This window comes from Anguilla anguilla, chromosome 2 (genome assembly GCF_013347855.1).
Source record: "Anguilla anguilla isolate fAngAng1 chromosome 2, fAngAng1.pri, whole genome shotgun sequence".
NCBI classification, from domain to species: domain Eukaryota; kingdom Metazoa; phylum Chordata; class Actinopteri; order Anguilliformes; family Anguillidae; genus Anguilla; species Anguilla anguilla.
Window position 1 is genome coordinate 11,223,398 of NC_049202.1, and position 12,517 is coordinate 11,235,914.

Here is a 12,517-nt window from a genome sequence, read left to right on the forward strand (position 1 = left end):
AGTGTTAATTCAATAGGGACCATAAGTACTCTGTAAGAATTGATTACATGCTGAATATTTCAGTATTTATTGGGCCCAACATTTATCTTCTATATTTACAGTATGTATGTCAAAAATCAAAATCACACGACACGTTGCCCTTGGCAATCTTAAGGATTCTCCTCGAAATCAAGAGAGCACTTCTTTTTAGCTCTGCACAAACTAACGCGATTAATGCCGCGGTTTCCTAAGCGCGATGGATTTATACGCGTCGTCCGCGTGTAGCCATATGGCATGAAACCGAAACTTAATCGCTGCTTCCAAGTTTCGTTTTAAAATAAGTGCAACGGGGACCCGTAAAATGAACTAAAACGAAACGTAGTTTTATAATGAATGCAACGCCTTTATTTGAAATGAGAGTTTCTATTTCTTTGAAAATTGCTTGAGGAAAGGATATTTTTGTGAAGAAATATATAAAAATGTTTATCTGATTTCACGACGTCTGAATATAATGATGCTACTGGAATTTGGTGTTATGTATATGTGTATAATTAGGAAATTATGCTAACTTAAATAAACCCATAAATCTCGTTTTTATGGCAAAACAAACAACACGAACACAGAAACGCTTAAGAAACTTAAGCTGAATATATATATATATATATATATATACAGACACACACACACACACACACATAGTTTTTCCTGCAGTTGTGATGCAGTTTGACGACAGCCTCTTTTGCACTATGTATTTGTTATTCAATTAACTAATAAAAATGAAATAAATTTAAATGAATTATTCTCTACATGAAAAAAAAAAAACCCACAGTATCTATACCCGCTTATTCCCTGTGATGGTCGAGGGCAGTGCTGATGCCTTTCCCAGCGTGCATTGCACAAGATACACCTTAGACAGGTCACCAATCTATCAGATCGCATATCATGCACATGTACAGTACTAGTCTTCAATTAACCTACCTGCATGTGTTTGGACTGTGGGAGGAAGCCCAGGTGGACATGGGGAGAATGCTGACTCCACACAGAAAGGCCCTGGCTGGGATTCAAACTCAAAAATTATAAAAATATTTTTACAAAATCATTTGGAGAGCTGAAATAACCCAAACCGGGGAACAGAGTGCCCAGGTGTAGGCCTATCTATTTGGTATGCTACCGTCATATTCTATTAAAAAAATTTATTATTCGATTTATTATTCTATATTCAATCTTTAACAATTAATTAATTATTTATTTATTTTTATATAACTATTGAATTCATGCAGACATGGTATTGTAATTTTAAACTAGTACAAAATTGATCGGAAACTAATATGATGTTCATTGTTTTAGTTGGGGAAAAAATTAAATGTTACAATGACTCATGAAAATGAAAATCATGCGTGAAGAGACGTTCTTCCGAGATGGAGAGCTTACCCATTGTGGCCACAAGACGGACCACTTTCCTAACAAAGGAAATAAATGTTTTCAAGTGACTCATGCCTTGCTTCTACTACTTCTACCAGTCACAATTCCTCATTCTTATTTGAAAGGTTCTAGGAATGTTTTTAAGCAAAGATTTAAACTGTACTTTTTAAATTTGAGAGGCTACAATGATTGTATCCTGTCATGACATAGTACTATAACTAATTTGTAAGCTTACAAAATAATAAAAGAAAAAACAAATAATTTCTAGCTTCTTTAAAACTCTCTCTTACCATTGACTTAAATAGCAAAAGTAAAAAAGCAACTTTCTGCCAATAAACAGAAACCCCCAGAGATAGGGGGGGAGGCTGTAGGCTACCCTCCATACTAACCTGTTCAGCCAGTAAAGTCACAGTAAAGAGTCTCAGTACATGAAATGCCATCACCAAGCAAACATTCCAGGGCCAGAGGGAATTAATAGAGAAGGGATCTTAAAAAGATTTCTGCACAAATATTCTGGACACTAATGCAATTGTGTCCATTGGTAATATTAACAATTCACAAGTATACAGTGTTGACTGTAATCCTATTACTACTCTTAAATTTACTGAATCCCTAAGATGTTTTTCTCATTGTTCACAATAATCATTGAAATGTGGAAAATGAAACATGCTTTATTTTAACACATTTACCTGGAAATTATTGTGGAAACGGTCCCAAGGGACATGCACATGCTTGTACAACAATAAAGATGAGCAGACTAAGTGCTCTGTAATTGTATTCAGGGCTCTGTGAAGCTGAGTGTTACTGTGTCAGAGCCAATATGCACATTCCTGTCAGAAAGTTGTGCATGTGTAAAATTGATAACTTTGCACTTTTACACCACTGTTATGGTAAATTCAGTCTCTCTCTTTGGGCTGGTCTTGGGGCTGGCTGCTGACGGGCTGGTCTTTTGGCAGGCTGATGGTCAATCTCATCCTCTTCTTCAAACTCACTGTCAGACTCCAAATTGACAGAGACATGATCCTCATGTTTGGAAAATTATTGTGGTAGGGAGCCACACACGCAAAGCAATTTATTTGTTGTGTCCCTCCCCCAATTTACAGTTGGGGTAGAGTGTGAGAAAATATTGAATGTTTAGAATGTTTTGAAATAACATTGTTCCCGCAAGACATTGTGTAGTTTCACACATTACAGAGCGTAAGGATTGCAGGAAAATCAGTCGTAGACAGGTTCTTGGTGCTTGAAATGTAACAATGTTACAACCTTTGTCTGTGTGTGTGTAGTTTCAGGTCATGGTTCTGTGTTCCTGTCTGTGTTTCCCTTGTTGGGCCGCCAGATGGCAGCACTTCTGTTTTGTGCCCTGCTTGTACCATGTTTAATTGTATTATTGTTTTCAATTGTTCAATTATTGGTTCTTGGTTGTCTCGTTTTCCCTTCCCTCTCTGTGGCCTGATTGTGTATTGTGCCCTGCTGTGTCTCGTCAGTGTCTTGTCTGTTTAAGTTCCCTTCTCCCGGACTCAGGTGCTGGATCCTTGGTTGTGTCTGGTTGTGTCTTGTCGCGTGTGCTTCTGCGCATGTTCCTGCCCATGTTTGGTTTTCCATGTGCTTTTGGACTTTTGGATGTTCTGTGGTACCTGTGTTTTGTACATTTACTTTGTGTTTTTATTTTTTTTTTGAAACATGTTGCAAATCTAAAGGACAAACCATATATATACACACACATATCGAACGCACAGGTAGGAGGAAGACGGAGTGAAGATACACAGCAAACCTTTTTATTTCATTTTTACCATGTTGACTTGTTTTCACCAACAAGTTCCACACTTACATGACCCGAACACCACATGTGCAATATAAATGTGTAGGGGGGTGCACAGTGTGCACTCCATAAAAATGTCTTTTACATGTTCTTCGCAGAAAATGAGCCAAGGCCAATGAGTCTCAGGTTGAAAAAATAATTCATTGTATACATTGAAAACGGGTCCCACAGACCGAACACCACACAAGGGTTAAAGAAGTACCGAAGCGTGTGCTACATGGTGGCGGTGGGCATGGAGGGGCTGTGCTGCCTCTTCATCCCGCTGCTGCGGAGTTTCCCCCTGCTCCTGCCTTTCTCCGTGCTCTACGGCTACTTCGACGGGGCCTACGTGGCCCTGATACCTGTCAGAATCTCGTACCTGTACTGCGAGTCATCTGTTTCCTCTATGCCATACCTTACCTCTTCTGTCCACCAATCACAGGTCAGTGTTCTGTACTTTGACCAATAAGACAACACCATAGATGCTTAAATGATGTCGTGTGCTGGGTTTTTTTTTTCTTTTTTACATAATGTATATATCATATCACCTTACACCTTATCCTTTTTATATATTTTGGGAGTGGCCAAGTCAAAGTCCTGACTTGAACCCGATAGAGATGCAAGCAATTCATGCCCCAAAACCTAACAATTTGTTTAAGTTAAAGCAGTTCAGAAAAGAAGAGTCTGCTAAAATTTCTCCACAGCAACATGAAAGACTGATATCATATAATAGGAAGTGTTTGGTTGCGGTTATTGCTACTAAAGGTGGTGAAACCAGTTATTAAGTTTAAGGGGGAAATTACTTTTTCACATGGGTGCTATGGGTGTTAGATAACTTTTTCATAAAATAAATGAAATAATTTTTTTTTAAATGTGTTTTGTGTTTACTCGGGATGCGAGATCTCAAACCATTCAGTGTGAAAAATATGCCAAAATAGAGGAAACCAGGGAGAGGAAAAATACTTTTTCACAACGTGAAAGTTGTTGATTTTTGTTGATATTTTTTGAATGTAAAAATGTTTACATAGTGCAACATGTAAATAAATACATCAAGAGTGAAAATTTCATTAATATAAGTCTTTATTAATTACCAAAATAGTAAAAGCAACAGAAAGCAACAGCAAACAAATGATTACCACTAGCAGCCAATAAGTACATTTAAAAAATCCATATTTCAAATTAGTCTCATCATTTTTGGCTCATATCATATACAATGCTAAGTGCTTTCTTTCGAAGAATAATTACAATAAAAGTATTTTAACATTTTTTTAAAGCCCAACATGTTTAGCATGGCATACAGTAGACAATAATAATAATAACAACAATAATAATTACATTACAGGAATTTAGCAGACATTCTTATCCAGAGTGACTTACACAACATTTTATTCAGCACTGATATTGCATCCATTTATACAGTTGGATATATACTGAAGCAATGCAGGTAAAGTGCCTTGCTCAAGGGTACAATAGCAGCGTTGTTCCTCGGAATCAAAACCATGACCTTTAGGTCACAAGACCAGCTCTTTATTTTAGTAATAATACAAGTGGAAAAGCAAGCTCCAGCTCCAAACTCTAAAAGAGCCTCAGGCCGTCATTTCAAAGTTAATTTAAAATTAAATTAAAGCAATAATAGTGGATATCATTGCAGAGACAGGCGGAGATCACACAGAGCAGTGAGGTACTCCTCATTGCCACGGTCATACAGAATAGCCTTCTCATAGCGTTCAATGGCCTGGCATGTGTCACCTCTCATTTGATTAACGTAACCCAGAATCCCAAAGGCTTCGCCATCAATGGGGTTTCTGGAGATTTTATCATTTGCTATCTTTTCAAGTCTTCTTGCACACACATTCCATTCGGTTGTCTCTTTCTGTAATTGGAGTCCTTTCTTGTAGTACACCACAGCCTTATGCACTGATTTCTTCTGGTAGAACTGGAAATGTGCATACTTTAAATAGGCTTTCTCCTGGTACTCGTTTGAATCATCAGCTGCTTTAATTGCTTTTTTAAACATCTGCTGTGCTTTCTTGTTTTTTGTTTTTTTCAAATAAATGTCTGCTAAATCCAACATTGCCATAACGAAGGATGGTTTCAGGGAGATTGCTTGCTCTAGGTGTTGGATTCTCAGCCCTGACAGATCTTCAGTCTCTTCGTTGTTTGCAGTTTTCCAACCATAGCTGAGAGCAAGTTGATGGTGCAATAAGGCTGAATCAGGAGTCATTTCCAGTGCTCTTTTCAGAAGAACTATGGACTCCTCCACTTTGCCGATTGTCCGATAGAACTTTGCCACATACTGGATCACGTAGGGTTTGTCGGAATCAGACTTCATGGCCCTTTCCATCAGCTCCTCTGCTTTCTGATGCTCTTCATAGTCAGCGTGTTTCAGACCCAGCAGAACCATAATGTAAGCATTGTTTGGATCAAGCTCTAAGACCCGCCTCAACTGCCTGCTTGCTGGGGACTCTTCAAAGCTCGTGAGATTGGACTCAGTGCGGTACAGAGCAACAGCATAGCTCTTATTCCATTCTATCTCTTCTGGCTCCAACTCCACTGCCTTCTCAAAGCACTCTTTTGCTTTCTCATTGTATTGGTGAAAGAATTTCATGAATGCGTTGCCTTTCTCCCCATAGGTTTCAGGATGGAGAGCAGAAGGGGATTCTGTAGGAAACTTCTTCTTAATCCCCTCCAGCTTGTCCAGGTAGGTCTGGGATTTCTCATGCTCACCCTTGTGATAATACACCCATGCAAAATTGCCATAGGTGACGATGAGCTGCTTCTCACAGTTGTCACCATGCTGCTTTCTGATGTGCTCTTCAGCCATTACCAAATCATCCCGTGCTTCCTCAAGGAGACCTTGCTTGTACTTTGTGAAAGCCAGATTACCGTATGACCATCCGATGTTCTTGTCCTCTTCCGAAGCCAATTCAGTTTCATTTTTAAGCCTGATCTGTAGATCTTTTATGTCAGTGTAATTCAATTCCCAGGTGAAGTGGCACTCAAGCTGACGCAGTTTGGCATGCAACATATCTTTTGTTGAACTGCAATACAAGGAATACCATGATGAAGTGAATTATATTAACAATAATATGATTGTTGTTGTGTAAACTAGGCCTTTTGCTTTTAAATGCATAAAAAGTAGTTAAACTATAACAAATGTCAACCATTCAATCATAAGAGATATGTTGTTGACTTGCAGTAAAATTCAAGTGTACTCTTTATTGTAAATGTGAAAAGGCCACCTTTGTTGATATAGCTCCTCATAAACTTCTAACAATTAATTCAGATTTTTAGAAGGACTTAAATATACAAAATCTGCGCTTACTTACTTCATGGCAAACACCTTCACACGGGTCTTCAAAACAGGTCAATAGTCAGCCTCTTCTATTATAACTGCGCAATCCTCAACGTTTTTATACAGCCACCTCCCGGACGTTTGTAGTGCTTAAAGTGTTCGCTGTTCCATGGCAGACCTCCAGAGGATTCCGTATAGGAAAAAACGAAACTCAGCTCAGGGCAGCTCACGGTGATTCAGTTTGGGAAAACACGAAACTCATTTTTTAAATCAGGTTTTTTGTTATTTGTGGAATTAAGCTAATGCATGTGTAGCTGAAACGGCATTTGTTTTTCTAGAATTTAGTTTCGTTTCTCCTTAGTGCCGTCGTCGCCACCGAAAGGGTGAAATGCAGGGCGTGAAATTTCATAGCGTGTTGCCTATTGCTATGAGTAGAAATAGCCAACTTTAGAAGAAGGGCTGTTGCAGTGTAAGCAAGGCTTCATTAAATATTTACGTTGATATCCGTCCTCTAATTAGAGAGATTTCCCAGCTAGCATAGAACGTTATTGCATGATTTTACGTTGCGGTATGGCTATAGTAAATGTCAACAGTTTACCAACGTTATACGTTTATGTTTTTAACCACCCCAGGTAAACTGCAACTACTCAGATATGTCCATTTCCATTTCTAAATAACATTTCACTTTTTAAATTGGAATTCAAAGACGAGTTTGCGACCCTACAGAATCAAAGGAACATTAATCATTTTACCGCTGCCCAAACTAAAATGATAGAATAATAGAATAATAATAGAAATGTTATTTGGCGAACTGTGATATGCCAAATTGGGGTACATTGTGTATAAGCCTACCTATTTGGTGAGCAACTGCCATATTCTGTTACTAAAACATCGATATATAATTCCGTTTTCAGTCTTTATCCACTAATTAAATAATTTGATTCAAAAGCAACTGCTGGGTTTTGAATATTGTGGGCAGCTATTTTGTGAAGTGTCTTTTTTAGAATGCAACAGTAGGATGAATAGCTCCACTCCACTGAAAAGACGCCTTGTTAGCGTGCTGATTCCGGCCATAAAAGTTCGGAGGTAAATTCAGTTTGGAGAGGAAGCAGGATGGGTAAATGGCTGCAGAAATACATTGACATAGTTTACTATTGGACACATTATTTGGTATCTTGCACATTGAGAGAAGTATGAATTGCATATACATTATTTAATAAGTAAGTAAATAGTTGTTAGGGTTTTAATGTAAAGGAATTGGTAAATTACATTTTCAAAGGAGGCAAAGTGTTTACAGGAAGATTTCCATAAAATCACACACAAAACAAAAACAAAAACAAAAACAAAAAAATCATGAAATCTAATCTAAATTACCTAAAAAGTTTGTTTTCCCCTCTCCTGTTTGGTGGGACTAGTTACTAGTTGTGCATACATATTTAATACAACTTGAAAATTGGTCTTGAAATAGGTTCTTTTTTTTTCTTTGTACAATTTAATATGTTTCTTTTAATGTTTTGCATCATGAAAGTTTCACTGTTATATCTGATAAACATGCAATAAAATATATTTACATTCTGTCTTAGATCTTACTTACTCAGAACTGCATTACAACACAACACATAAAACACAATCCAGCACAAGCATGCATGGCTGAAAAAGGCTCTGTGCTGTGAAACTAGTAGTCTGCATGAAAATAACACCTATAACAAATAACATACAGTGTGTGCATAGCTTTAGCCTAAAGTTAGGCCTAAAGTTAAGGTAAAGGTAGGCAGCTTCGAACTGCACAACAGCACCGTCCTGCCTTTTTCTCGTAGAGCAGAAACAGGCCATAAGACGTCAGAGTCTCGCATCCTGAGAGGCATCCTGGAGCAGATCCTTGAAGTTCTTCTCGGCAGGTTGCATGAGTATCGCAAGTCCCCCCGAGACACCATTGCATATCTCCTCCAGCTTGCCAAGGTAGGTCTCCACATCACCTATATAACCAGAATGGTAGTAAATCCATGGAAAGTTATCATAAGTGACCTCAATTTGTATTTGGACCTGCTTGCCTGCTTTTTGGTTAGCCTCAGTGTTTGTGGGGGCATTTGTGGTGTGGTATCTGCGGGGGCAGAGCTCGATCCAGGGTCCTCATTTATAAAACCGACTTACGATCAGTTTTGATCTTAAATATGACTTATGCAGAAAACCATGTATTAGTAGTTATTTATAAAACCTTACTTTGAGTTGGAAATGATCTTATCTCTACGCGAAGTCTAGACTTGACGTAAGTGATTTTCCTGCTGGTTATGTAGGGGTATTGCAGTTTGGGACACATATGCGTCCAAGCCTGTGGTGAACTTTGCATTAGCTTTATGAACAATTTGATAGGAATTATCGGTTAATGGTGTGAGGAATTCATTGTTTGTCAACCCACTATTCAGTCCACCAAATAATACGTGTTGCCTGTCTTCAATCTCCTCTACCATCGCTGTGATCTCGGCTTCCAAAAAGTTTGCTTTTCTCTTTTGGTCCATGGTTATTCCTGACTAAACCCTCATTTGTGCTAGCATTATATAAGGGGAAATCGCTGATTGTAAGGCACGTTCAGGTGCCATAAATGTTAAGTTCATTTGAGATTTATGGATCACAGGTGCATAAGTTACAAATTGGCTTCTTAGAACCTGCGTAAGCATGGTTTTTTATGTTCAGTATCTTTTATGAATCGAACGTAAGCACATTGTCGGAAATGATCTTAAGACTAAGTTAAAGTATAAATCTAAGAATGTTTTTATAAATGAGACCCCAGGAGCTTCTCTGGAATGTCGTCCAGGTCTTCGATGTCAGATTTATTTATGTCCCATGTGAAGGGACACTCCAGCTCCTTGAGCTTTGCTTCAAGGTTTGTCAGGGAAACTGCAAAATGCAACCAAAAGTTGTAGAAGTGAATACACTTTTCACATTTTAAGGCCACTGCCATTTTTTAAAATATTGTTAAAGAAAACACCATAAAGGGAGACAGAGAGCTGATGTGGAAACAAACCATGATTGCAGTGCTCTATCTATAGATCTTTAAGTATGTCTTTAACATCATTAAGCTTTTGTAAGAAAAAATTTTTTTTAAACCAACATTGGGTTAAAAAAAGACCAGTTTGGCTGTCCACACCTTTCTCTTCTGAAATTAAAGAATGAAAGGCAGGAGTAATGCATAACCTGCGTGCCACAGATTCATTTAAAACTATCTAATTTTGTGACTACTGTATCCATGCATACAAGATATTGTAATTCTAAACTAGTAAGAAATTTATTGGCAATTAATAAGATATTCATAGCTTATCTTGGGAAAAAAATATTAGAAGTTATTATGACTCTCCATATGATCACAATTGGAAAAATCATGCATGAAAAGACTTGCTACTGAACCTGGGAGCTTACCTATTGTGGCCACAAGGTGGACCACTTTTCAAACAAACAAACAAAATAATCATTTGCTTCTAAGTGACTTGTGCCTTGACTACTTTTAACAATCACAATTCCTTATTCTTATTTTAAAGGAGGTTTCAAGAAGGTTTTTTAAATAAACAAATAAATAAATAAATAAATAAATATACTTTCTAAACTTTAGAGGTTACGATGATTATTTCCTGCCAAGACACAGTAGCTACTATAAACCAACTTGGAAAGCATACAATGTATTTGTGGAAATAATTTTATCTAGCCTCTTTAAAACTTTTTCTTACCATTGACTTAAATGACTTAGTTCCTCTTTTACTTTTGCTTTTTGTCTGCCATTAAATGAAGCCCCACTTAAAACAGGAAGCAGGCTATATGCTACCCTCCAAACCTACCAGTAAGGAGCCTCTTTCTTTGATGTGACATCACCAAACAAATATTCTAGGTCCAGAGGGAGTAAGTGGAGAAGGGATCTAAAAAAGCAGAGCTCTGAAATTCACCCTGAAGTCATTTTAACTCTAAGGTAATGTAGTCCCCAATAGTTCATTTCTTTGGGTTGTACAAACTAAAACAGCCCTAAAACCCTTAAAAAAAAAAAAAAAGCCCTTATGGTTGTCATAAAGATGAATGAGGCTTAAATACACATTCTTGGGAAAAACCCAGGCAGGAAGTCCTTTTTTGAATGCATGTGGGCGGGGACGTGATTTGAGACTGCTTTAAAAGGGGATGTTACAGCGGCAGAGAAACAGTGAAAGTTGCCTGCCTCTCACCCTCGCTCTCCCTCGGCCTCTCGCTGTGAAACGACGCGATGACGCTGCAACGCCTCTGGGACTTAATGCGAGCGCAGGACGCGTACCTGCGGTCCCCCTTCTTCCCCGTGCTGTTCTCACTCACGGTTTACCTGGGCTTCTGCTTGCCTTTTGTGGTGCTGGACCTCGTCTCCTCCAAAGTGGCACTGCTGAGGAAGTACAGGATACAGCAAAAGAGCCAGGTCTCCTGGGCCATGATGTGGAGCTGCCTGGCGCAGTCTCTCTTTAACCACGTGGTCTACATTTTCCCCCTGACTGTGCTGCACTGGTACTGGAGGCCGGTCAGCTACCCCTCGCAGGCTCCTGGCCTCTTCCGGCTGGTGTGGGACATCCTTGCCTGCCTCCTGCTCTTTGACTTCCAGTACTTTGTCTGGCATCTGCTCCACCACAAAGTGCCCTGGCTTTACAAGACCTTCCACAAGGTCCACCACAAGTACACGTCCACGTTCGCCCTGACCGCCGAGTACTCGGGGGCCTGGGAGACGCTGTCCTTGGGCTTCTTCGCTGCCGTCAACCCCCTTCTGCTGGGCTGTCACCCGATGACAGAGATGCTGTTCTTCGTGCTCAACATCTGGCTGTCGGTGGAGGACCACTCTGGCTACGACTTCCCCTGGTCCACCCACAGGCTGGTCCCCTTTGGGCTGTACGGAGGGGCCCCACATCACGACCTCCACCACCTGAAGTTCAAGTCCAACTATGCTCCCTACTTCACCCACTGGGACAAATTGTTTGGAACATTGCACTCCGACTGAACAACCCACGTGGAGGCAAATCTGGACTGCACTTGAAAGACTATGATGGTCAGCAGCACATATGTGAACTGTATGATCACCAAAACTAATTAGCTACAGGAAGATAGACTTTCACTCCATTGGTCTATATTTTTTAATTGTCTACATGTCTACATGATGAATTGTGAATAATGCTGGACAAGAATGTTTGAAAGTGTGCCAATATTTGGCTTGAATACCATTCCTTGTAACAAGGAAATAATATGCACTTCACCATTACAACAATGTTCATTTTGTTATTTATTAATGAAATTGTTATAGTTTTGATGTTATTTATAAATGTAATTCTGTTCTAGTAATTTATTACCTTTTGTAGGGGCAAATATGCACTGTAACAGATCTTTCACTATATAAGCTATTCTTACATTAATGGACTGTGCTTTTTCTGTAAATTGTTGAAGTATATTTTCTATTAATCCACAAGCAATTGAGCCTTTTTATAATCTTCGATTAAGTGAATCCCTAAGATTTTTTTTTCATGGTTCACAATTTTGCTTAAAATGCTTTAATGTCTTACATTTAATTGTAATTTATTGTGGAAACAGTCAAAAGGGACCTGCACATGTTTGTGCAAGTCTGAAGATAATCTGACTTGCTTTGCAATTGTACTCAGGGCTCTGTGAATCTGAGTGTTACTGTGTCAGAGCCAATATGCACATTTCTGAAAGATGTGCATGTGTAAAGTGTAAATCTTTGCACTTATTTAACACGGTTATTGTGAATTCAGTTGCATTTCCTATTCAAATAAAAACATATTATAATGAAAATTACTTTCCTCACCATGTGTCCTGTTGTGAACATGTTAGTAGACATAATAGTATCATATGTATGGTATTCATATTAATGGTATACTGTAAAAAAGATAAAATAAAAAACACATATTTTACTTAGTGTTTCATAGAATGCACACATAGCAATTATGTTGGTAACTATTAGCAGAAAGTTACTGACATGTTAGGTTTGGTTGTTAGCTTGCCCTTTTGCTATTGAG

At 38.6% G+C, this 12,517-nt stretch overlaps 2 protein-coding genes across 2 annotated transcripts; one reads left to right on the forward strand and one right to left on the reverse strand.

Moving 5' to 3' along the window:
- Positions 1 to 4,260: 4,260 nt before the first annotated feature.
- Positions 4,261 to 6,927, reverse strand: LOC118221087 (interferon-induced protein with tetratricopeptide repeats 5-like). The gene is made up of 2 exons (XM_035405777.1): positions 6,529 to 6,927; positions 4,261 to 6,240 (listed from the first exon to the last, which is right to left on the reverse strand). Exons 1-2 carry the CDS (start codon positions 6,531 to 6,533, stop codon positions 4,842 to 4,844), a joined length of 1,404 nt encoding a protein of 467 aa, XP_035261668.1. The 5' UTR covers positions 6,534 to 6,927; the 3' UTR covers positions 4,261 to 4,841.
- Positions 6,928 to 10,674: 3,747 nt separating this feature from the next.
- Positions 10,675 to 12,296, forward strand: ch25h (cholesterol 25-hydroxylase). The gene has a single exon (XM_035405780.1). It carries the CDS (start codon positions 10,735 to 10,737, stop codon positions 11,485 to 11,487), a length of 753 nt encoding a protein of 250 aa, XP_035261671.1. The 5' UTR covers positions 10,675 to 10,734; the 3' UTR covers positions 11,488 to 12,296.
- The last annotated feature ends 221 nt before the right edge of the window (positions 12,297 to 12,517 follow it).

Bases quoted from the DNA above. Each gene is read 5' to 3' on its own strand.
- ch25h (XM_035405780.1), top strand. From the start codon at position 10,735: ATGACGCTGCAACGCCTCTGGGACTTAATGCGAGCGCAGGACGCGTAC.